Source organism: Hemicordylus capensis, chromosome 5 (assembly GCF_027244095.1).
Source record: "Hemicordylus capensis ecotype Gifberg chromosome 5, rHemCap1.1.pri, whole genome shotgun sequence".
Lineage (NCBI taxonomy): Eukaryota > Metazoa > Chordata > Lepidosauria > Squamata > Cordylidae > Hemicordylus > Hemicordylus capensis.
Window position 1 is genome coordinate 238,914,949 of NC_069661.1, and position 25,200 is coordinate 238,940,148.

The following is a 25,200-nucleotide window of genomic DNA, read 5'->3' on the forward strand; positions in this document are numbered from 1 at the left end:
ATAAAATAGATGGATACAGGATATAAGAACTGAATGAAGCTTACTAGTGGACGATTCATTTTGTATAGTGATTGTAAAACATAAATTTACTTTATAAACAGATTCTAATGTGTATTTAATTCTTGTTAACTGAGCAAAGAGGCACCTTTCAAAGTGATGATTCTATATTGAGTAGGGGGAGTGCAACTGTCCTTGTTCATCCCTATACTGTCCTTCCTAGTAGCTGTTTGTTGGTGATTCCTTTTGAGTTTCTGAGCCCCTTTGGGGACCATCTTCTTATTCCTTTTACTTTGTAAACTGTGTTCAGAACTTTTTTTGTTGAAAAACATGTAACATTACATGTAATATATTAATAGTAATACGTTTAGAAATGTCTCAGAACATGGAAGTTTTGCATAAATAACACTCGGGTTCCTCATCCTTTTATTTTCTAAGCAATAATAATATAGTGCGGTGGTATAGCATTCAATCTATAAGGAGAGTTTCACTGATTGATTAAATCAAAGGCTACATGTTGAAATGTTGTATCTGTTAGGCATAGTCTTGAAGATGTCACAATTTTGAAACAATTAGAGATTGCTTCATGTATTTTTTATTTATTATATTTGTGCAAATTAAAGCAAAAAATAAAAAAACATTTAAAACAATTCTAGTTAAAAAGCTTGTGTGAATAAATGTATCTTTAAAGACTTCTTTCTTAGGGTAATCATGCAGCTGACAGTGTACTGGAATTTCATCTCATAACAGAGGACTAAAACACAGCAAAGCCCCTTTGCTAGAGGATTATAGTCATTGTATTCATTGGTGACTATTGTGTTGCTATGTAGTTGATGTCAAACCTTTTTGAGGATTAGAATGTGACTGGCAGCATCTGGGGATGTCCGTCTGACTTTGTTTTTCTAAGTACTGTGAGCAACTCACAGCAAACAGATAATGAAAGGTTTGGCAGGAGACTCACACTCTCATAAGAAGTGCCACTTATTTGTAGGGATGTGCATGAACCTGTTCGGAGGCGCTTTTACGAACAGGCTTGCGGGGGGTGCACTTAGCCCCCCACCATGTTTCCCCTGCGGGTGCTCGCTAAAAAAACTGGTCTGGCACGGTGGCAGTGTACCTCTCTCCTTGAACTGGAAGTAAGTGGAAGTAGCCCATGCACATATTGGCGTGTGCATACGCACAGGCTACTTCTGCTTCCAGTCCGAGGAGAGGACGGGGAGGCAGGGAGGTATGCTGCTGCCATGCCAGAACGGGTTTTTAGTGAGTGCCGGCGGGGGAAATGCTTGGGCGGAGTGCACCCTCTCCCACCCTTAAAGTCACCGCCCGCCCCCCACCTCTGTGCACATCCCTACTTATTTGCTTGCTTTCAAGGTTTTTATGGGCCAGAGCTGTGAAATCTGAAGTAACGAATACTCTTAATAGCTTTGTGCAGCTTTGTTATTGGGGGGGGGGGGGTGTGCGCGTGTGCACGCACACACATTTCTGCTCTGTGTTGCTGGGGAATGATCTTTTTCACCATTCCTCTGTAGATAGTGGTTGGTTGGTTCAACAATTGCTGCTGGTTGCCATACATGTTGGTCTAGAATGAGGCAGAAGATGACAGAATGATATGACTCATGGTCGTTTGCTGCCTCATTCTTGACTAAACAAAGGTAGTGACCACCAGCAGCTGGCCATCAGGCTTTCTCAGTGCTTCCAAGCCCTGTTGAATCTGCCACGGCACACAGAGATACAGCAAAAAAGGTCAAAACAAAAAGGTTCTCCCAACATCGCTTAAGGGCTATGAAGATATTATACATTCTTACATGGTAGATAGCCATGCTGTTGCATTAGAAAAAAACTAAAAGCCACAGCAGAGTAATCCTGTATAAGGACCACTAACATTCCACATAGTTGTGTGCTGTTGGCATTTTACTTGGCCCTAATAGAGATATACTATCTATACTACTTATACTACTATAGCTTTTGCAGAAATTTAGATACTGGAATCAGATTTTAGGTGTTTGAGCACAAGGCTTTTTCTAATCCTGATGCATTGTCTTGTGTTTTGAACTTTGATTCCTAACTCCTTTTCTTGTGCTGATTATGCAATATCTGTACTTGTTGCTTTTCAGGTCTTTTGTGTTGTTGTTTTTTTGCCATACTCAGACCTGAATCTCAATTGAACTGCTAGTCTTTAGGGTACCATAAAACTCCTTTTTTAAAAAAAAAGTTTGTTTTAACAGACTGACTAGGTTGCCCCTTTTGAAACTGGAACAGAAACAGGCAAGAATCTTGTGGTGCTTTAACAGCTTATGCCACAATAAGTCTTTTAGTCTTGACTTGTAGGAGAGGAGAGCTGGTCTTGTGGTAGCAAGCATGACTTGTCCCCTTAGCTAAGTAGGGTCTGCCCTGGTTGCATATGTGAGAGACTACAAGTGTGAGCACTGTAAGACATTCCTTTCGGGATGGAACTGCTCTGGGAAGAGCAGAAGGTTTCAGGTTCCCTCTCTGGCTTCTCCAAGATAGGGCTGAGAGAGATTCCTGCCTGCAACTTGGAGAAGCTGCTGCCAGTCTGTGAAGACAATACTGAGCTAGATAGACCAATGGTCTGATTCAGTATATGGCAGCTTCCTATGTTCCTACTGTGTCAACAGAAATGCTTTTTCTTGTTTCACAGTTGTTGCACCTGATAATTATGGCTGTCTGTACTGAATGTGCTAAATTACTTTAACTTTTTTCCTTATAAGCAACATATAATAGGTTTATATTTTTAATATCTCATTCTGCCCCCCACCCCAAAATAGAAGCCTGATAGCAGCCCTACTAGCCTATTTGGAAAGTCAAAAATAATTTAGTCGTCAGCCGAGCTGAAGTAGTCAGTTGGCTATCTTCTCAGCTCAAACTTTCTATTAATTTGTCATGTGCTCATTATAAGAATTGTATCTTTCTTTAACGTTTGGTAGAGCTTGTCATGATTAGCTTGACTTTTATTCAACACAGGCCTCTAAACTTCAAATTGAGTTCACCTTAGAGGTTAGTCCAGAGGTTGTCAAGTAAGATACATTTTACTCACACACACACACACACACACACACACACACACACACACACACACACTCTCTCTCTCTCTCTCTCTCTCTCTCTCTCTCTCTCTCTCTCTCACACACACACACACACACACACACACACACACACACACACACACACGGTTTTAAAATCTGACCCTACAGGTTGTCCTCCAAAATTCCTAAAGCTAATACCGGAACAAAATTTATTTTGGCCTTTATCTTGCATACTTATCTGTGAGTCTATCAGTGTTTGTGCTGCAACCTAGGTTTTCTTAATGGTGATTTTGTCAGTACAGTACTATCTCATCAGAAGTTGTTTTTAAGGTGGTATTTTGTATATAGTGTGCTGTATCCTGGATTATTCTATATCAGGTTGGATTTTTTTGTTTTTAATTGAATGCTTTTAGGGATGGCATCAAAGCAGGGCTGGCTATTTTAATTGAAATTGAACAAAAATCTTAAGGTACCCATGACTTGCTGGCACTGTTATGGCAGAAATTAGGTGCCTAACCACTGTTAAATATCGCATGGCACAGTCCTGTGCACATGTACTTGGAAGTAAGTCATACTGTGTTCAGTGGGGCTAACTCCCTAGTGAATGTTTCACATCTCTCAGTATTAATTTTTGTATATGACTCATAGCTAAAATAATTTCTGCAGCAGAGAAGTCAGTCCTGGGAAATAGCCTGCATAGGATTCCAGGCAAGCTCAATAATGTGAGAAGAGCTGAGGCTTCCCGGAGACTAGTTTTAAAGAAAGTGATGTTGACTATGCTAATAATGAATGAATTCCAAAGGTCAGAAACTGATTGCATCCATCCAATAAATAAATTGCTTATGTTATTACTTAAAGCAAAGTGAATTCTGTACATTAGATTTTACTCTAGAAGATAGAACAGGAATAGCTGCATAGGTACTAATGTTTTCAGAGTATTTTAACAAAACAAAGTAAGAACAGATTGAAATTATTTTTTGTCTGTCCATGCAAAACATTGCAAGGGCCAGGTTGCTCTCACCCAGGAGTTCTCTAAAGAGCTCAGATGTGCAGTTTGTTATACTTGAAGTAAAGCATATAAAGATTGAGTTTAGTGAAAGGTACAACAGAACTGAAAGGTGACCATATGTAACACCACCCTTTTGCCAAAATAAATTAAATTATGGGATCCAGGAAAATACTTTTAGTTTTTAGCCTTACACCTACCTTTTATGGACTCAGTAGAAAACATAGACTAGAATATTAATGTCTAAAAGAACAAGTCAAGGAAGAACCAGCATTGTTTCTGTAAAGAGAAATAAAACTGTGCATAGAAGCATGAAAGTCCTGTCAGATAGTGCTGAATTTGAGTAAAGGGTACATTCACATCTTGCACATATTGGCTTGCATAAATTTTTGCAAAGCTACTGATAAGACTTGTGTGTGGATCTTAGTAACTTTGAATAAAGATATATAGTAAGTTTTGTGATGTTCTTGCTCACACTTCCACTTTTCTCTTCTCCCCAGAAGTTTCTTTCCCCCACCTTTTGTCTCTGTATTTGCACTACTGCTGTTTGAAGAGTTACAGTGATACATGGTAGTCTCTTGAAAAATAAGTTGTGGCTGTTAAAAAGCAACCTATTCATCAGAAGAACATTTAAGAAACTGGGGAAGACACTTATATCCTATTTTCTCTCATTATGTCCCCCATCTCTCACTCTCTTAACATACTTGGAGCGGGAAGGTATTTTGGACTCAGTAACTTCCATTTCTGAATTGTAGTGCTGAAAAAGCAAGTGTGATCTGCTTTACAGATCAGTTTATACAGATCACAGAATGAGTGGTAAAGTCCATTTTTGGACTGCATAACTTCAGGCTGTAGGTGGTTGTGGGATTTCTGTGTTTGAATTGTATCTTATGCAGGGGAAGAGGACTTCTTGGACATAGAAAACTACCATAAGCCTTTCCAGTTTAAACATTTTGGATACGCTTTTCATTGTCTAACATTCTGAAAACTATGTAATCACTACTAAGCATCTGTATTTTGAAAACTACTGCTTTAGTGAACATGTGCTGGCCCAATTGCACTTTTGTGAATATTTTAATATTCCTCTAAACTTTCTAACTTGGATTTTTCTGTGTTTAGATCTTGAACAGAGAAAAAGATACGTGACGCCTCATCCTGTGGAGCACTGGAAGCCAACCAAATGGCATCTTCTACTGCGGTGGCTGTAGGTTTTCACTATGAAACAAAATATGTTGTCCTCAGTTATTTGGGTCTCGTGTCACAGGAAAAGCCTACGGAGCAGCACGCTTTATCAAGTCAAGGTAACATGTTCTTTACTACACTTTAGAACACAAGAAGCTATGAAACTGCTTGTTTATAAATGTGAATATTTCAAAGTGGAAACTTCATAGGAATTTTTATTAAATGATATCACCGTTTCTTAACCTGTGTTTAACTATAGGTGATAGTTGTATTCCAGGGTATTCAATTTTGTGTGTGCAAAATTTGATTCATATGATTCATGTGTGCTAGGACTGCCTTTGGTCCTCAAAGTCAACTTCGTTTCATACAGATTCTAAATGTTAGGTATGTGGGTAATACCTCACTTATTAAGTAAAGGTAATGTGTGCTGTCAAGTTGGTGTTGACTCCTGGCAACTACAGAGCCCTGTAGTTGTCTTTGGTAGAATACAGGAGGGTTGTTTTGTTTTGTTTTTGTTTTTTTACCATTTTACCATCTCCTGCGCAGTATGAGATGATGCCTTTCAGCATCTTCCTATATCGCTGCTGCCTGATATAGGTGTTTCCCATAGTCTGGGAAACATACCAGCGGGGATTTGAACTGGCAACCTCCAGCTTGCTAGTCAAGTCATTTCCCTGCTGTGCCATTAGGTGGCTCACTTGTGGATCATGATAAATAACAAGAACTGACTTTAATAGTAGAAAATATACTAAATGAGAGACTATGTTCAGTATATTTATAATTTTAATTCAGCTCTAGAAAATTATTTCTGGTACTTTTTCAGATTTGTTAGTTACTGTATTAGCAGTGATCCCTCTAACAGAGATTCCCAGATGTTGTTGACTACAACACCCATAATCCCCAAGCAAAGGCTGTTGCCCCTGGGGATGCTGGGAGTTGTAGTCAGCAACATCTGGGAATCCCTGTTAGAGGGATCACTGGTTATTAGCCTTTTGTAATATGCCATTTTACAACTGGCATACTGATCTGATCAACTAATATGAAAACTTTGCATTTTCCACTGTAATCGGAGCCCATCCTAGAATATAGGGTATTCTCAGCATGCCTCAGGAATAGATAGGAAGTTATCTATCCCAGCAAAACATTTCCTGTTTGGTGTGGTCAGTGTCCAAATCCCCTAGTTCCTTTTCCTGTCTGCTTCAGGTTAGCTGCCGAGAGAGAGCTCCAAGAAGCTGGCATGTTCTCAGCAATGTGTCCACTGCAGAAGGGGAGGGAGGAAGGTGAAGATCATCCTCCTCCTGCTCGGCTGGCTATGTGCTGAAACTCAGAGAACCCCTCACTTCAGCCTGACTGACAGACTTCAGTAAATTAGCACTAAGTACTCCCTTTGAATTTAATAGGACAAGTAAACTTGTCCCATTAATTTCAAGAGGACTATTTATGAATAACTTAGTGTAGAGCCAGTGACTGGAATAGCCTGTCTCCCTAATTGCAACACTTAAGTGTGTATGTGAACTCCAGTCACTAGCTTACATCTAGGTTAAGTTACTCCATAAACAGCCTTATTAATTTCATTGGGGATACTTATGAACAACTTAGTCTGAATGTAAGCCAAGGACAGGGGTAGCATGTCTCATAGCTATAACATTTACATTGGTGTGCGCGTATACACACATGCACAAAATCTTTGTGAGGTACCTGAGATGTTTTGCAATAGAAGGGATGCACTTGTTAAAGGTTGGGAAACTGGTTTAACACATAAAAACCTAAGAACAGCCCTGCTGGATCAGGCCCAAGGCCCATCTAGTCCAGCATCCTGTTTTGCACAGTGGCCCACTAGATGCTGCTGGAAGCCGTAGGCAGGAGTTGAGGGCTTGCCCTCTCTCCTGCTGTTACTCCCCTGCAACTGGTACTCAGAGGCATCCTGCTTTTGAGGCCGGAGGTGGCCTTTAGCCTTCCGACTAGTAGCTGATGATAGATCTCTCCTCCATGAAGTTATCCAAACCCCTCTTAAAGCAATCCATGTTGTTGGTTGTCACCACATCTTGTGGCAGAGAATTCCACAAGTTGATTATGCGTTGTGTGAAAAAGTACTTCCGTTTATTGGTCCTAGATTTCCTTGCAATCAATTTCATGGGATGACCCCTGGTTCTAGTGTTATGTGAGAGGGAGAAGAATTTCTCTCTCTCCACTTTCTCCACACCATGCATGATTTTATAGACCTCTATAATGTCACCTCACAATTTGGTGCTTCTTTCAAAATACGTTAAATCATTTCAGTATCCTAAAAATATGAATACGATGAATATTTATATACCTAAAAATACTATACCTGTAAGATATTATTGTGTATTCATTTTTACATTAGTTTTTCACTTTTTTCATTCTGTTTGCCCTGGTCAAGTTTTGAATATTTAAGGTTTGTGATAACCTGAGCTTGATCACCCATATAGAAAAGTGGTGGCTAGGGATGTGCAAGAGCCATTTGTGCAGGGTTAGGGTTGCGTGTTACCATCCTGTAGCTCAAAAAGGAAATGCTTTTCTTGTGCTGTAGAAGAAGTACAGCTTTGAAATAGAATGTTCTGTCTCACAGATAAGAATTGAAATACTTTCCCATAATGGAGCAGTGCGCAATACTAATGACAATACAGTAATTTTGCAATCCTTTTAGTTTAAGATAAATATTCTAAGGAGCCATCAGAGTTTGACCTGTCCTGTCAGCAAAGAACAGCTGAACTTGGCTTCATGTGGAATCTGGCCGTGCCACTGACTGACAGACATCCCTTGAGAGCAATAATTATGCTTTATTTACATAGGAAGCTGCCTTATTCTGAATCAGACCTTTGGTCTGTCCAGCTCAGTATTGCCTACCCAGACTGCCAGTGGCTTTTCCACAATTGCAGGCAGGCATCTCCCGGCCCTATCTTGGAGATGCCAGGAAGGGAACTGGGAACATTCTTGCTTTTCCCAGCATGGCCCCATCCCCTAAATTGAATATCTTGTAGTGCTCACATGTAGCCTCTCGTTCAAATACAAGCAGGGTGAACCTTACTTAGCAAAGAAGACAATTCATGCTTGCTACCCCAAGAACAGCTCTCCTTCCTCTGAAAGCTGGCGAGCATTTATATGATCTGATAGTGTTTCCAGACATTCATAATGAGTGGGTTTTATGCCTGCGCAGACCAGCTTCGGATGGAATTCGTTAGCTCCTTGCGATGCCTATAACCGCCAGCTGCACGTGGCTGCAGTATCTTCTAGTGGCAGTTAGGCATCCCTTTCCTCAGTTTCTTGCTGACCACCAAAGCGATCACTTCTTCGGAAACACTTGCTCCTCAGAAAACTTAAACTTTCCATTTTGATATCTTAAAAACGGCTACTGGCACGGACTTTGACTTCTCTTAGCATTTCCCCTTGAATTTGATAACTTCTCGGAAGACTTTTAATCCTATTCAGACCTTGGAACGGACAACAACTTTGCTTTCGGTTTCCCTCATGGACTTGACGATTCAGATTAATCCTACTCAGACCTTGGAACGGACAACGACTTTGCTTTCGGTTAACACTTCTTTACATGGTAATCTTACTGCCCGGGGGGAGGGGAAGCCCCCTAATAACTAAATAATGCCCTTACTCTCATGAGTACCAGAAAGGAAAAGACTAGGGAGAAAACCAGCTTCAAAGGGTTCTGCGGCTGCCGTGGGAAGCTCTCGTCTACAGATGGGCACAAGCTCTGCCTATTTTGCCTGGGGGAGGCCCATAATACAACAAATTGCTTGGTCTGCTCTACCTTTAATAAGCAGACGCTGAAGAACCTGGCAGCCCGCCTTAAAGTGTCCCTACTGGAACAGGCACTTCTCCCAAACCTCCCACAAACATCTGAGTCCCCCTTGGTGTCGAGACCTGCAACAGTGCAGTCTAAAGTCTTGGCTGTAGTGTCATCAGTGGCCACCTCGACATCAACTGCAATGGCTTCGAAGGGCAACCCCCCATTTAGGAAGCCAGAAGGCCTATGGCCAAATCCAAATGTAAGGGCATGGCTATGATGCCAAAACCACCATCCAAGAAGCATAAGGGGCACTAAAAGCAGCATTGCAGCCAGAGTGCAGAGCACACCCCATGACCTACTGGGCTACAAACATTTCAGAGCCCACAGCGTTGGGTGGCTTCTCTGTCTTTGGTGGCGACACTGCCCCAGTCTCCCTTGACATCAGTGTTGAAGGGGAGCCACACTCATACAAGCGCTCAATGTCAGCGCTCATCGATATCGAAGTAAAAAAAAGAAAATATTCTCGTCATCGACAGCGAAACCTTCGACAGCAAAGAAGCACAGCTCGACAGTGGATCCTTCCAATATTACAATAGCCGTCATCCACGACACCGAACCCAACTTTGAACTGGACCATGATATTGAATATGACCAAGATGTAGAATATAAAGACAATGCCGTAATTGACCACGATGTTGAGTGCAACCAGGACTCGATCATACTAAGCAGCCCAGAAGGTCCACATAGCTCTGGCATTGAGGGATGACAACAACTAAATCGCTTACTACACTCAAAAGAGAGTACTTCCTCAACAAATATCTTCCGAGGTTTCATTGACATTGGAGCTAATATGACCCCGATTCCAAAAACTCCATCCATTTTATTGATTGATTGATTTGATTTGATTTGATTTGATTTGTATACCGCCCTTCCAAAATGGTCCATCACGTCCAACTCCTGTAAGGGGCCTACTGCCCAAGAGCAGATGGCGTGACACTTGCACTATCTCCCCCGAAGAATACTCCCTCTTCAAGCAATGGCTTTGAGAACGGGATCAACCATGCCCACCTGACAAACAACATAAAGAATCCACTGTGCAGACCTGCTACTCAAACACACAACAAAGAACGGTCTTGTTCCAGGCCAACTTCCCACCCCACCAATGATGCGAACTTTGCCATCATGACAGGGACTTCGTCATACAGAAAGACAGACAAGCTATACTCGAACGCACATTCCTCCAGCACCTGATACTCATAACATACCTCTGGCCTCCTCTTCCGAGGTATGCTTCAGATTCCACTGAACCTGAAGATCCTGTACTACCTGATCCAAGCGAGGAAGTAGCCACTGTCCGTCCCACCTCGCCAACTGAGGAGATGAAGAGCTATCATCAACAGGTTGTGGATATGGCAGAAGTCCTGGGATTAAACCTGCAACAGAAGGCACTTGACTTAGACGACTCAGTATATAATATGATGAAAAAAGTATTGGGTTTACAATCTGTCTACTCACCAATGCTGCCTCACATTTCCAGAGCAGGTAAATTGGCATGTGAAATACTCCAGACTTCGACACGCACGTCCAAGCTCCTGGAAGCGCTCTATCGAATCCAAGAGGAAGAAAACGAATACTTAACGCGCCACCCCACACCAGATTCCTTGGTGATAGACTGTGCTACAACGTCTAAAGGGGCCAGACGTCATACTACACCAGTGGACAAGGAGGGTTGCAAATTGGATGTGCTCGGTAGGCATACTTATTCCACAGCATGTCTTTCTGTCAAGATTGCTAACTATATAGCCTGCCAAGCAAAATTTACCCACTCGTGGGAAAACCTGTACAATCAACGTACATCCTTGGACCCAGTAGACTTCATCAAAAAATTTGAAGCAATACGACCACTTTATGCATACGACCACTGCAACACGACAACAGCTGGCAAATGCCAAGTGCTTGGCTGAGTCTGAGTCCCGCAGTACAACTTCCTCCATTATTTTGAGACGGCACACCTGTTTGAGAGCTACTCACCTCCAACAGGATATGAAGGACCAGATTGAAACTTTACTATTCGGAGGAAAGGGTCTCTTCTTGGAGGACACTGATAGTCCCATGGAGCAATGGAAGAAATCAAAGCTTACAGCATGATCTTTCACGAACCAGAGGTACTCCACCACCAGTACCAGTCATACCAGCCGTATCAACCATATCAAAAAAGACAAAATTACTACTGCCAGCCCAACCGAAGAGCATATAGGTGGCTGTACCAGCGCTACAACAAATGGCCATTCCAATCCCAAAACAAGCCTAATCAACCGGGGTGCAACAAGGCCATGGAACAATCCAAGCAGCAGCTTTGATCTACAGTAGTCCACCTGCAAATCAGACCACGCTTCCCCATAGCAACAGCACCAGTCCAATAAACACTCGCACGAGGAACTCCATCACCTTGATGCCAGCCAGAGTTACCATCAAACTGGCAAGCCTTGCCCCAGCATGGCAACATATAACATCAGACCAGTGGGTCTTATGCATAATCACAACAGGCTATGCAATGGAGTTCAAAGAGGTTCCTCCTTCCACGGGGGTAAAATTCACCCCCGAAACACCAATACTAAGGGAGGAGGTACAGCAGCTGTTGATGAAAGAAGCAATATCACCAGTGCAGTGGACTCAGAGCCAGATGGGATTCTACTCCTGATATTTTCAAATTCCCAAGCGAGACTGGGGAATATGTCCGATTATGGACTTGCGATGCCTAAATCAGTACATCGAAGTACAGAAATTCCAAATGACAATGTTGCAATCCATCCTTCCATTACTCCACGAAGAGCAATGGATTGCAACGCTCTACCTCAAGGATGCGTACTTCCATGTCGGGATACAAGAGAGTCATCAGAAATATCTCCACTTCACCTTGGGAGCGGAAATTTATCAATACAATGTACTACCCTTTGGACTGGTAACAGCACCAAGGGTATTTACAAAGTACATGGCCGTCATCATAGCCCACCTCAGAGTTCAGGGCCTGATGGTCTACTCGTATCTGGACAACTGGCTCCTCACAGCCAAAACCGAACAGCAATTGCTTGCCCATATAGAGGTGGTAACAATGCTAAATGATTTGGGGATCCAAATCAATTGGAAAAAGTCACACCTGACGCCAGCAAGATGCTTACAGTATATTGGGGCACAGCTGGATATGTCAAAACAGATGGCTTATCTACCAAGAGAACGATACCATTGCATAAGAGCATTAATCGAGACATTCCAAACAATGCCACTGCAGAAAGCAAGGGCTATACAGGTACTTCTCGGCCTGATGGCCTCCTGTACCACCACAGTCCCATATCCGAATTTGAGGATGTGCAGTTTTCAGCTGTGGTTTCTTTGCTCCTTCCATCCAAAAGTCGAACCACAGTCCAAACGGCTCCTGATCCCGAGAAAAGTGCTATCTTCCTTGCATTGGTGGAGAGAAGCGCACCTCCTGAGGGGCATGCCCTTCAAGACACCACTGCCAACTCTAACAGTGACGTTGGATGCCTCCATGCAGGGATGGGGATCCCACATGGGAGAACAGAGGGCACAAGGCCTCTGGTCTCCAAAGGAAACACATCTACATATCAACTTTCTAGAGCTTTTAGCAGCATACAAGGCACTACAGGCCTTTCACGAATACATTGCCAAGGGTGTCATCCAACTTCAAATGGACAACACAGCAGCAATCGCCTATGTGAACAAACAAGGAGGAACAGTGTCCAAGTCTCTCTGCAACCTCAGCCTCCAACTGTGGAACTGGTGCATCCCGAGACAAATCCATCTGCTAGCCATCCACATCAAAGGCACCCAGAACTGCTTGGCAGACTCATTGAGCAGAGACCTAATGCTTCAACAACACGAATGGGAGATGCATCCAAGGATCCTAGAACAACTATTTGCATCACGGGGGCAACCAGAGGTGGATCTATTCGCAACAGCATATATTGTTCCAGGATGGGAATGGGGGAACTAGCCAAGGGCGATGCCTTTCAATATCAATGGACTCATTGTTCATTCTATGATTCCACTCCTACCCAGAGTAGTTGCCAAGCTCTTATAAGACTGAACATGAGCAATTGTAGTGGCTCCATGGTGGACTACCGATGGAGAAGTAGAGCCTGTCTCTAGTGCTCAGAGCGCTAACGGAGAGCCCATTTGAGCCTATGGATACTTCAACCTTAAAGTTAATAATTCTGAAAACACTATTCCTGGTGGCTATAACCACGGCAAAGTGGGTCAGTGAGCTCCGAGTGCTCCGTGTTGATGAACGCTATACTAGGTTCTTTCCGGATCGAGTCATCATGCGCTTCAGACCTAAGGTCATCTCGGACTTTCATTTAAATGCAGATAGTACTACCTACCTTTTTCTGTAATCCGTCAATGCCACTAGATTGGACAATACATTTTCTAGATGTTCGTAGGGCCCTACTTCACTATCTTAAGGCGACCCAGCGCATTTGCAAAATGAAACATCTCTTTGTATGTGAAAAAGGACTACATAAGGGTCAGTATCCAATGCGACAAAAGCTTTCCTATTGATTGGTTGAACTCATTAAAATGGCATATGATCAGCAACAGGTCAGTCCACTAGCCTCGATACATGCCCACTCTACTAGAGCATATGCCACTTCGAATGCACACCTGGTGGGCATTAGATAGATTCTACGACATATGCTCGGCTGCCACATGGGCATCACATCAGACTTTTGTTAAACATTATGCCTTGGACCTCCACACAGCGGCAGCTGTAGAATTTACCTCCGCACAGCGGCAGCTGTAGAATTTGGACGAGTGGTCCTTAGAGTCCTACAGTAGCTTGCAGCACCAACCACCGAATGAGTAGCTCGTAATTCACCCACTCATTATGAATGTCTGGAACCGCTGTCAGATAAACAGGTTGCTTACCTGTAATTGCTGATCTGGTAGTGGTTCCATGACATTCATAACACCCACCCATCCATCCCCACTGCATAAAGGGCAAGCTACTATACTTTCACCAGGGGAACTACTACTGCTGTACTATCTACATCGGGAAAGCTACTGCTGCTATGCAGAATGCCAGTCTGCCTAGTTGGCCACCAAGAAACTGAGGAAAGGGATGCCTAACCTCTGTTAGAGGGTACTGCAGCCACGTGCAGCCGGCGGTTATAGGCATTGCGAGGAGCTAACTAATTCCATCCGAAGCTGGTCTGCACAGGCGCAGAACCCACTCATGAATGTCATGGAACCACTACCAGATCATCTGTTACAGGTAAGCAATCTGTTTTTTTGTTTCTGCAAGCTATTAACTTTGTGTATAAAGAGAAAATAGCCAAAACACAAGGAAAAATTGTTATACATGATTAAGAACTCCCCATTGAAACTGGACATGTTTCCTGTTGGTGTCTACCCAATCAAGTCAAGCTTAAAATTAATCTTTGCTGTGTGCTCTCCTGTAGAACTACTGAACCAAAGTGGTGAGGTGTTTGCTGCCTGAATGTTGAGTTGGTGCAACATCGGATATGTTAATGAAATGGAAAGCATTAATGGCACAACATTAGTTATCTAAGCCGTTCTTCTGCATACTGAAAGGACAGACATTTCTTTTTCAGCATGGCTTCCTATCAAGTATGACAGCTTGTCATGTGTTATCATCATTATCATCATCATCATGCAAGTGCTGTGGGAGCAGGTGTTCTCTTGAACAGGATTTATAGTTAAAATAAGATTTACCCTGCCCAACTGAGACGTCTGTGAATAATTTGATTCCTCATTTATGGACTCATAACCAGGATCATATCCTGATGTGTCCATAAGCCATTTCCTAAGCACAAATCGATTTGCCAGTTTCAGTTGCAATGACAAATCTGTTTGTTCTAAACTGTGAATGAAAGCTGCTAACTTGCTCTCCTTGTAAATGGAGGAGGAAGTGCACAAGCCTGTGCTAGTAGTGCTAAACCATAGTATAATTCAGTAATTCAAAAACCTTTGGTTTAATTTGAGAGTTAAGATGTGTTAAATTCTCATTTGTGCTCTAAAAAGTATATAAATTGCAAGTTTAGGTGCCCATCCCAACTTCTGTAGCATAGAAGCTATAAAGACTTTGTACAGTCCTGACTTTACAAATTAGTGAAATAGGTGGTGTTTTTGAGCAGCACTATACCTTGTAGAGATAAGCCAGACAAACTCATTGGGGGCATTTCTAGCAGGTGACAGGGGAAGCCACACTACTTGAATTTCTGCCTAGATGCATTCTTCCCCAGCCCAATCTTTAGCTGAAAGTCTAAGGTAAAGTCTGGGTGCATGGAGCCACTTATTCAGCTCATTAACTCTGTTTAACTCAGTTGTTTCTGAGAAGTTCAGTTTAGGCATGGCTAAAAGGTAAAGTGTGCCGTCGAGTCGGTGTCGACTCCTGGTGACCACAGAGCCCTGTAGTTGCCTTTGGTAGAATACAGGAGGGGTTTACCATTACCATCTCCCGTGCAGTATGAGATTATGCCTTTCAGCATCTTCCTATATCACTGCTGCCTGATATAGGTGTTTCCCATAGTCTGGGAAACATACCAGTGGGGATTTGAACCGGCAACTCTGGCTTGCTAGTCAAGTCATTTCCCCACTGTGTCATTAGGTGATTGTCTGCCCTATATTTTTTGTAGTAAAGACAGATGCATGGAAACATTCAGCTTCTCTGTAGTCTCCACATCCTCCTTAAACATCCCTTTCATTTCCTTGTCATTTAGGGACCCAACTGCTTCCATGGCAATTTCACTGTTTCTAATTTATTTAAAGAAGTTCACCTTTGTGAACCCATATACTCATCTCTTTTTGCATCTTTTGTTGTGATTCTGTGTATTCTGCTAGTCTGTTGTCTTTTGTTCTCCTCGTTTGGGTAGAACTTCTGTTTTCTGAAAGAAGCCTTTATGCCTTTTATAGCTTCATTGATTCTCTTCATTAACCATGCTGGTATCTGCTTGGACTAAGTGCTACCTTTCCTACTTCCTGGCTGAGCTTCTGTTGTCATGGTTTTAAATAACTTCCATGCATTCTGGAAAGATTTGACCCCCTTGGCTTTCCCTTTCGACTTTCTTTCCATCAGCCCTCCTGAAGTTGAGAAGCTTCCACTTTTGAAGTAAAATGTGTGTCTGTTGGATTTTCTTGGCAACTTTCCACTTGTGTATGTATATATATATATATTGAATTTTGGCAGCGCTCTAGTCATTTCCCCCTGTCCATTCACGCTTCGCGTAGTTTTTGCACCAGGTACCGGGCATTGGTTAGGATTAAATCTAGGATAGCCTGCCTTCTGATCAGTTCCTTGTCCAATTGTTGGACAATCATTTAGGGTATCTAGAAACTTTTATCATGACCTAAACAGGAATTTTTCCAGTCTATATGAGGGTAATGGAATTCATCCATTATTACAACACTTTATCCCTTGGATGTTTCCTCAGATATTTGAGGAAAGTAGAGTCCCTGTTCCTGAATATCAGAAATAGCAGGTCTGTGGCTGTATGGATATTAGGAAGGGGGTGATCAACCTAGGCTTTTAAAATCAGACCTTACTTCAGTGCACCTCATCATCCTCTCTAGTATTATCTATTTTATATACAAATAGTGACTGACATCCAGACTAGTGTTGCACTAGCATAACTAGAGTAGAGCACAAGTTTACAGAGCTGTGTGAAGTAGTGGTACTCTGCCATGTTGCACAGCTACTCATAGCGGACCTTCTCCTGGGACAGATACAAGGCTGTGCAACATTTTGTCAAAGTCTATTTCAGATGCACTCTTCTTTGCCAGCATCATTGTACTATGTCCTTATAGTGTCATGCTAGCACAACACTAGTCTGGATGTCGGTCAGCAAACAAGTGCTTGGGTGTGTGTTAGATTAGAAGCACAGTGGGGCTTCCTCAACCACTGGAGACAAGGAAGACTTCCTAAGTATGCCAAACCTCATAAATTTAAAAAAAAAATGGCGATGGGGAAAGGACCTAAAGCAGCCTGGTGCAGACCAAGCATGCTCAGTGGCCCCTAGGAACTTCGGGATGATATGGCCATTTGGGAAAAAAGCAGATAATGAGGGAGGATGGATGGGGAAAGAACTGACCTGCTTGAGTCATAACTACTATAGTATCTTAAAGGTGGGCTTTAGGGTTGGTGAGATATAACACTTTGTTGCAGGTTCTGCTTGTTTGTGGTGTTGAATCATGGCTGAAAAATTTGAACAAGACAATCTGTCTGTGTAGGGTGTGTTTATCATAGTAATCCTCGTGTCACATTCCATAAAGTGCCATTCTTTGAAATGGAAAACAAACACATTCAAGAGGGCTTCTATGTTCTACTATCTCAGTTGTGAAATCTGTTCAAAGGATATGGTCTTCAGTCAAGGCCTGTTCAGTATAATATGCGGGCTTCTCCCTTAGAGGGATGTATTTGTGAAGCCTGTCAGCATGAATAGTTTGTCTTTAATTCCACCATGAAAAGGCAACAGAAAAGTACAAATTTAAAACTTTCTCTTCAAAACTGTTGTGATGAAAGGCTTAACAATAAATGACCTCCAATCTCTTTAAAGATAGAAATTGCTCAGCGTCTCCAGAATAAGGGACTAGGTTTAATTTCTTTTTGCAAAGTTTAGTGCAGGGGTCAGCAGACTTAAGGCATCCAGGAGCTGCCTCCCCTCCTTTTTTTTTTTTTTTTTTGCCAGACCTTTGGGAGCTACCAGCACAAAATAGCAGCTGGGGTAGTGGAGCCTGTCTTAGAATGGTTGCTTTGGATGGTGGAGGCAGGCACAAAATGGATACTTGCACAAAAATTTACATCAAAATTCCTAAATTCCAAAGAAGTTTAGCTGCAGGTCTGTGCAAACCGCCCTGAGCCATTTTTGGAAGGGCGGTATAGAAATTGAATTAATAATAAATAATAATAATAATACAGGGGATAGCAGAATAGAAGAAAAAGAAATAGAAAAAAATCACAAAATACAAAGATCTACAAATTGAAATTGAAAGGCTGTGGCAGAAAAAGACCAAAATAATCCCAGTGGTAATTGGCGCCCTGGGTGCAGTTCCAAAAGACCTTGAAGAGCACCTCAACACCATAGTGGTCACAGAAATCACCATCAGCCAGTTACAAAAAGCAGCTTTACTGGGAACAGCCTATATTCTGCAACGATATCTATAACAATTGACAATAAAATTCAGCCATCCCAGGTCCTTGGAAAGGACTCAATGTCTGGATAAAACAAACCAGTCAATAACACCTGTCTGACTGTGAAAACAAGAGATGATGATGATGGAACAAGATAGGCTGCTTTGTGGGGGAAGAAACTAGAGAAAACCTTTACTTTATCACTTCAAGAGAGATTAAAAATGGCATGACCATGCCCCCACTCAGCTAGCCAATTAGATTTGCTCTATTGACTGGAATGAAAGGAGGGAGAAGCAAGCCCAAATGCTTGAAGAGTGACCTCCAGATAAGCCCAGGAACTCACAAGCTACAGTACCTAATGCCCACCCTCAAATATGAGAACCTTTTCTCATTGTGCTGACCTCCGCACATTACTGCGTTTTTCTCAGTGCTGAGAGGGCTCTTTAAGAGAGACAGAGCTTTTGAGAAAGGGCTCTAGGCAGTGTGTTCTCTAATTTTTTTCGTCTGTGTGTGGAATGAGTTTTTTCTGGGTGGCATTATCAAGGCAGTGTGTGCACAAGTGCATTCAGAGTGGGACCTTCCTGATTCAACCTGAGCGGGATCTAAAATTAACATAAAAAAACTTGTGAGTGCACGTATGTGTGCACACCTTAGAAGGAATACTGGCTCTAGGAGGAAAGCACTAGGAAGGGCTGCACTTCTCAGCACTCTGTACATGCCTTCCAAGATGGTGCAGGAGCTCAAGAGGGTTCCATTTGCCTTGAGAGCCACCTGGCACTGGGCAATTTTCAGCACTGCATGGTGAGAATGGTCATCTCCGCATAGCAGCAGCGGGACTGTGCAAAGCACTCAGTTTGGGCCGAAGCTTCACATAGGCCCAATAAACAATCAGTCAGGGATCCACACGGGGTTGATGAGGGCTGTGGCTGGGCCTTACAGTGAATATGGAGTTAGAACAGGATATTGTTGCATTTCAAGGAAATATTGTTTTATTAGTCTGGATCATTTTGAGCAGGGCTGTTCAACTTTGGTCCTTCGGCACATGTTGACCTATAGCTCACAAGATCCCTGGCTATTGGCTACTGTCGCTGGGAATTATGGGAGTTGTAATCCAAAAACAGCTGGAAGGTTGAAGTTGAGCAGCAGCCCTGATTAGAGCTTGGATCGTGTTTTAGATTATATACAACATGGTCACTGTTTAGACAGTGGAATAAGACTGTGGAAGACTTGCATCTAGTTGAAAGACATTGGACATAATACACACCACAATACGTTCTGAGATCTGGATCGTGATCCGTTGCATTCATAATAGTGGGTTCTGTGCCTGCACAGGACCATTCGGGCAGAATTTGTTAGCTCCTTGTGGTGCCTATCCCCACCCCTTGCAATGCTGCAGTTCTGTTATTTTCAGTGGTTAGGCACTTCTCCCCTCAGTTCCTTTCTGACCACCATCATGTTGGTACCTCGGCTATGTGGCTTTTCGGTATCGAACAATATCTAAATAGAAAACGATAATACATTTACTGGAAATTACCCCTCTCGCACTATGGAATGTTAGACTGTGCTAATACTTATGAGATGACAGGCCAAACAGCAAAATTGGCTTTGACCCAGACTGCTGACGCTTCTTTTGGCTATCAGATAAGTACTCTTAATTAAACACACACACACACGCATGTGCGCAGAGGAGAAAGACCTTTAAGAGATGTCAGTGCTGTAAGGGGAAACTCCCCTCAGTGGATGACCATAATTTGTGCATGTTGTGTTTGGGCGAAGGACATAATAAGATCTGTTTGACATTTTCGCACCAAATGAGGAAGAACCAAGTGCTGCATTTGAGAGCTGGCATATAGGGATGCTATGAGACAGGGAACTCGAATGCCACAGTCTTCAGCCGATACACCTATGCCGTTGACCTCAAGCACAGTAACGGCATCAGTGTGGAGGACTGTGTTGAAGGAGCAGTCTAAATCCTTGACACTGGGAGTATCAACCTCAGTTATAGAGGCACAATTCAAACAGCCTAAGCCCCCTTCTGAGAGTTCACATCGAAGGAAGCACAAATCGAAACATAAGGAGTACGATACCAAAGACGGGCTGCCAACTAAGAAACACTGCGACAAGCTCTTAAAGCTCAAAGCCACGAAGAGCCACGAAGAGAGTGGAAACAGCCCATTCAATGCTGTCTCTTTCGGGACTACAGATGGCATTGGTGACTTCCTCTTGGAATCGAGAGGATTCAGCATCTCCTCCTCTCCTTTACAATCCTGGCACGACATTGACCCCACAGCATCTTGACACTACTACGATACTGATACCTTAGCTTCAAGACAATTTTTTGGCTCCAGCACAATCTCCATCTTCCTCGACACTGAGAGTTCGGGATGGAACATCTGCTACCTAATATTTATTTATTTATTTATTTAACATATTTCTATACCGCCCAAAACCTATGTCTCTGGGCGGTTCAAAACAGATAAAAACAGCATTAAAACATTAGTTAAAACAAAAACAAGAAATTTAAAACACAACAATTTAACATTTTTAAAAACATTAAAATAAACATTAATAGCTTATTAAACATTAGCTTATTAAAACATAGCTTATTCAAACATTAATAGCTGATTACCCTAGATAGTGAGGACGACATTGATGAGATGGAAGCAGCTCTGGGACTTGGACATGCCCAAAGACTTGTGCGACTCCTAGATTCCAATGAACATGCCATCGGCTTCCACATTTTGAGACTTGATTACTCAGGGGCTTGACGACAGGGGCGTATCTACGGGTAGGGCAGGCAGGGCACGCGCCCCGGGCGCCACTTGAAGGGGGCGCCATTTTGTAAAATTAATTTTTTTTAAAAAAATGGCTGCCAAAAACAAAATGGCCACCGTGCATGCTCAAATGGCCTCTGTGAGGCTCTAGGTCATGCCAGGCTTTGCAGAAGCCATTTGAGCATGCGCGGTGGCCATTTTGTTTTCGGTGGCCTTTTTTTTTTTTTAAAAAAGGTCCCTGCGAGGCCCTAGAGGCCAGCGGGGTGAGGGGGAATCTTTGCAAAAACAACAACAACAAACCCCAGCCTTTAGGAAGCCCCCCAAAGGGGCTATGGGTAAAAATAATACTAATAAAAATATAATATAAGACACTGTACACATATTCAGATTGGCACTATGTACAGAGAATCAGGGCTTGTGAATACTGAGCTGATGCTTAAGAGCTAGGATTGTATTAATTTGCTCTTACTTTGCTTCTTGTGATAAGTGAGTTAAATGTGATGTCTTGCTAATATGGCTATTAATGGTGAATTTGTCTTTGAATCAGTGTGAAACCCTTAATATTAAGGCCCACTGGGAGTTTCTTGCTCTCTTTCTCTCATTTTAACTGTCTTTCTGAAAGACTAGAATATATTCCAAGCAGTGACACAGTTTACTCTGCATATCCTTTAATTATTTACAGAGTATCTGGGAAAAGTCAAATTCTCCATTGATTTTTAAAACTTCTGTAATGGTGATGCTACAATGCATAGTAGAGAATTAGACAGGCACTTCTGTTTAGTTTTCCAAGTACATCTCCACATAGTATTTGGGTATTTCATGAGCCCCCACATACTGAAATTTGTAGTTTTCCAGCATTTTTTGGTCTGGCTAAGTCCACTGCTAAATAGTTTTTGAAATATTAAAAGATTAACGAGCTTGACTTGTATTTTTCAGCTGATATTATGGTAAAGTTATCTGAAAGATGGGTGTCAGATTCTTGGACGGGGGCGCAATTGCAGTGTTTGACCTAGGCGCTATTTTCCCTAGATACGCCTCTGCTTGACGATGATGGGGATCTTAATGAGGGCTCAATCCCAAAGACACCAAGTATGTCCCCACCATGAACCCAATTTCTAACAAATCTGTCCTCTTCAGCATTACAACCACAACCACACACAAAAGTGACCTTGCTACCTATTGCACAGGGTACAACTGGGCATGCTTAGAAAACGGCAAGGGCCTACGTTGACTGAACCTGCACATCAATGTGTGGAAATATCATATGATGATGTTGCAAGGCATCCTTCCTCTCCTACATGGGGATGAATGGCTTGCAACTCTGGATTTGAGATACACATATTTTCATATAGGGTGTATGAAAATATAGCATATTTTCATGTAGGAATTCAGGCCAATTACAGGGAATATTTTTATTTATTTTTTTACATTTCTGTACCACCCAAAACATGCATGTCTGGGCGGTTTACAATTAAAATCATTAACATCATTTAAAACCCAACATTAAAAATATTAAAACTATAAGTCAAATTAAAAGCCTGGGTAAATAAATGTGTCTTCATTGCCTTTTAAAAAGTTGCCTCAGAAATATCTGCGATTCACAGTAGGAATCAGAGTGTACCAGTACAACGTGCTTCCGCTTGGGTTGACAACAGCTCTTCAGGTGTTTACCAAATGTGTGGCTGTGATAGTAGCTTATCCCCAGTCCGAGGGGCTGGTCAAATTCCCGTTCCTGGACAACTGGCTGCTGGCTGTAAATGACAGAAATGAGTTAGCTTCTCAGATCTCCACAGTCCTAGATATTCTGCTGGACTTGGGCATCCAGGTCAACTGGACAAAGTCCCATCTGGTGGCTTCAAAGAGGATAAGTTACATAGGAACTGTACTCAATGCACAAACACAGAAAGCATATCTCCCACAAACACACAATCAGCATATCTGTGAGATGATTACAAACATTTTGAGCAAACCTGTACAAAAAGCACAGGAAGTCCAGAGGCTACTGGGACTCGTGGCTTCTTGCACCTCGACGGTGCATTATGCAAAGCTCCGTCTCAGGAAACTTCAGCTCTGGTTTCTGATTTCAGACCAAATGTGGACAGTGCACACATGACAATTCCTCACTCAGTCATGAATTCTCTCCAGTGGTGGGCCAAGGCAGACAATATGCAGGCAGGAATGGAATTCTGGATACCCCAACCAACACAATGGGTCACAACAGATGCCTCCCTATGGGGTTGGAGTGCACACTGCAGAGAGCTCCAAGCTGAAGGACTATGGATGTCATAGCAGCGATAGCTGCTATTAAATTTCTTAGAGCTACTGGTGGTATTTGATACCTTAAGATCACTGTGTTATTGTTCAGTTGTATCTGGACAACATGTCCCTTTATGGTTGGATAAAATACTGCATATGCAAGAATTCATGGGTTTTCACTCACATGAGGTATCCAGAAAAAGTGTAAGTGTAATTACACTAAAAGTGTAAACATTTTAAAAAACATGGGCTGGCAAATGTTTTCATCAAGGTACATTTGGCAGCACTCTCGGCAAAACACCCAGGCTGGGACGAGAAAACAGTATTTTCCTATCCAGAGACAAAATGATTTATGAAGGGCACCAATAACCTGTAGATCAGTGGAGCTTGAAACTGGTCTTAGTGGCTCTAACAGAACACCTGCTTGAACCAATGTCGACAGCACCACCAAAACTAATAAGCTTAAAAACTGCTTTCCTGTTTGCAATCACAACAGCATGAAGGGTGAGTGAAATCAATGCTCTTCGCATTGATGTGCCTTACACAAAATTCCATCTGGATAAGGATGTTCTCCAACTAGAACCAGACTTCCAACCAAAGATAGTATCAGACTTCCATATCAACAGCAATATTACCTCTTAAGGAGGCAATCATTAGACCACCTCTGAAGAAGCCTGCTTTGGACCCCTCAGAGTTAAGCAACTACTAGCCTGTCTCCAACCTTCCATGGCTGGGCAAGGTAATTGAGAAGGTGGTGGCCTCCCAGCTCCAGGCGGTCTTGGAGGAAACTGATTATCTAGACCCATTTCAGACTGGCTTTCATGTGGGCTATGGGGCTGAGATTGCCTTGGTCGGCCTGATGGATTATCACCAATTGGCTATTGACAGAGAGAGTGTGACTCTGCTAATCCTTTTGGATCTCTTTGCGGCTTTCAGTACCATCGGCCATGGTATCATTCTGGACTGCCTGCGGGAGATGGGATTGGATGGCATTGTTTTACAGTGGTTCTGCTCCTACCTCTCTGGTAGATTCCAGATGGTGTCCCTTGGAGACAGTTGTACTTCCAAATCTGAACTTGCATAAGCTGACCCTCAGGGCTCCATATTGTCTCGAATGTTTAACATCTACATGAAACCGCTGGGAGAGATCATCAGGAGATTTGTACAGGGTGTTATCAGTATGCTGATGACACCCAAATCTATTTCTCCATGTCGGCATCATTGGGAGAGGGCATAACCTCTCTAAATGCCTGCCCGGAGGCAGTAATGGGCTGGATGGGGGATAACAAACTGAAGCTGAATCCAGATAAGATGGAGGTATATTGTGTGGGGTCGGAACTCTGGAGACTATTCCGATCTGTCGGTTCTGGATGGGGTCACGCTCCCCCAGAAGGAACAGGTATGCAATTCGGGGTGTGTGCTTCTTGATCCGAACCTCTCCATGGTGTCCCAGGCTAAGGTGGTGGCCAGAGGTGCTTTCTATCAGCTTTGTCTGTGTCCATTTCTTGAGAAGAACGACCTCAAAACAGTGCTGGTAACCTCTATGTTGGATTATTTCAATGTGCTTTATGTGGGGCTGCCTTTGTAAGTAGTCCAGAAACTACAGTTGGTCCAAAATGTGACAGCCAGGTTGGTCTCTGGGTTATCTAGGAGATACCATATTACTCTTGTGTTGAAAGAACTACACTGGCTGCTGCTAAGAGAGCCAGCGTGGTGTAGTGGTTAGAGTGCTGGACTAGGACTGGGGAGACCTGAGTTCAAATCCCCATTCAGCCATGATACTTGCTGGGTGACTCTGGGCCAGTCACTTCTCTCTCAGCCTAACCTACTTCACAGTGAGGAGAAACTTAAGCATGTAGTACACCTCTCTGGGCTCCTTGGTGGAAGAGCGGGATATAAATGTTTTTTTTAAAAAAAGTTTCTGGGCAAAATACAAGGTGCTAGTTATTAACAATAAAACCCTAAACAACTTTAGATCCTGGGTATTTAAGAGAACGTCTTCTTCACCA

At 42.7% G+C, this 25,200-nt stretch overlaps 1 protein-coding gene across 6 annotated transcripts in view; it reads left to right on the forward strand.

Annotated features, from left to right (window-relative positions):
• The window catches only part of BCL2L13 (BCL2 like 13), an 80,136-nt gene that overhangs the window by 2,649 nt on the left and 52,287 nt on the right, over positions 1–25,200 (forward strand). For all 6 annotated transcript variants that reach the window (XR_008307527.1, XR_008307528.1, XM_053251239.1 and 3 more), the window contains exon 2: positions 5,167–5,348. Coding sequence is in view for 4 of the 6 variants with exons in the window: in XM_053251239.1 (XP_053107214.1) it covers positions 5,228–5,348 (121 nt within the window). In the remaining 2 variants the exon portion in view is untranslated. The remainder of the gene's footprint in view (positions 1–5,166; positions 5,349–25,200) is intronic.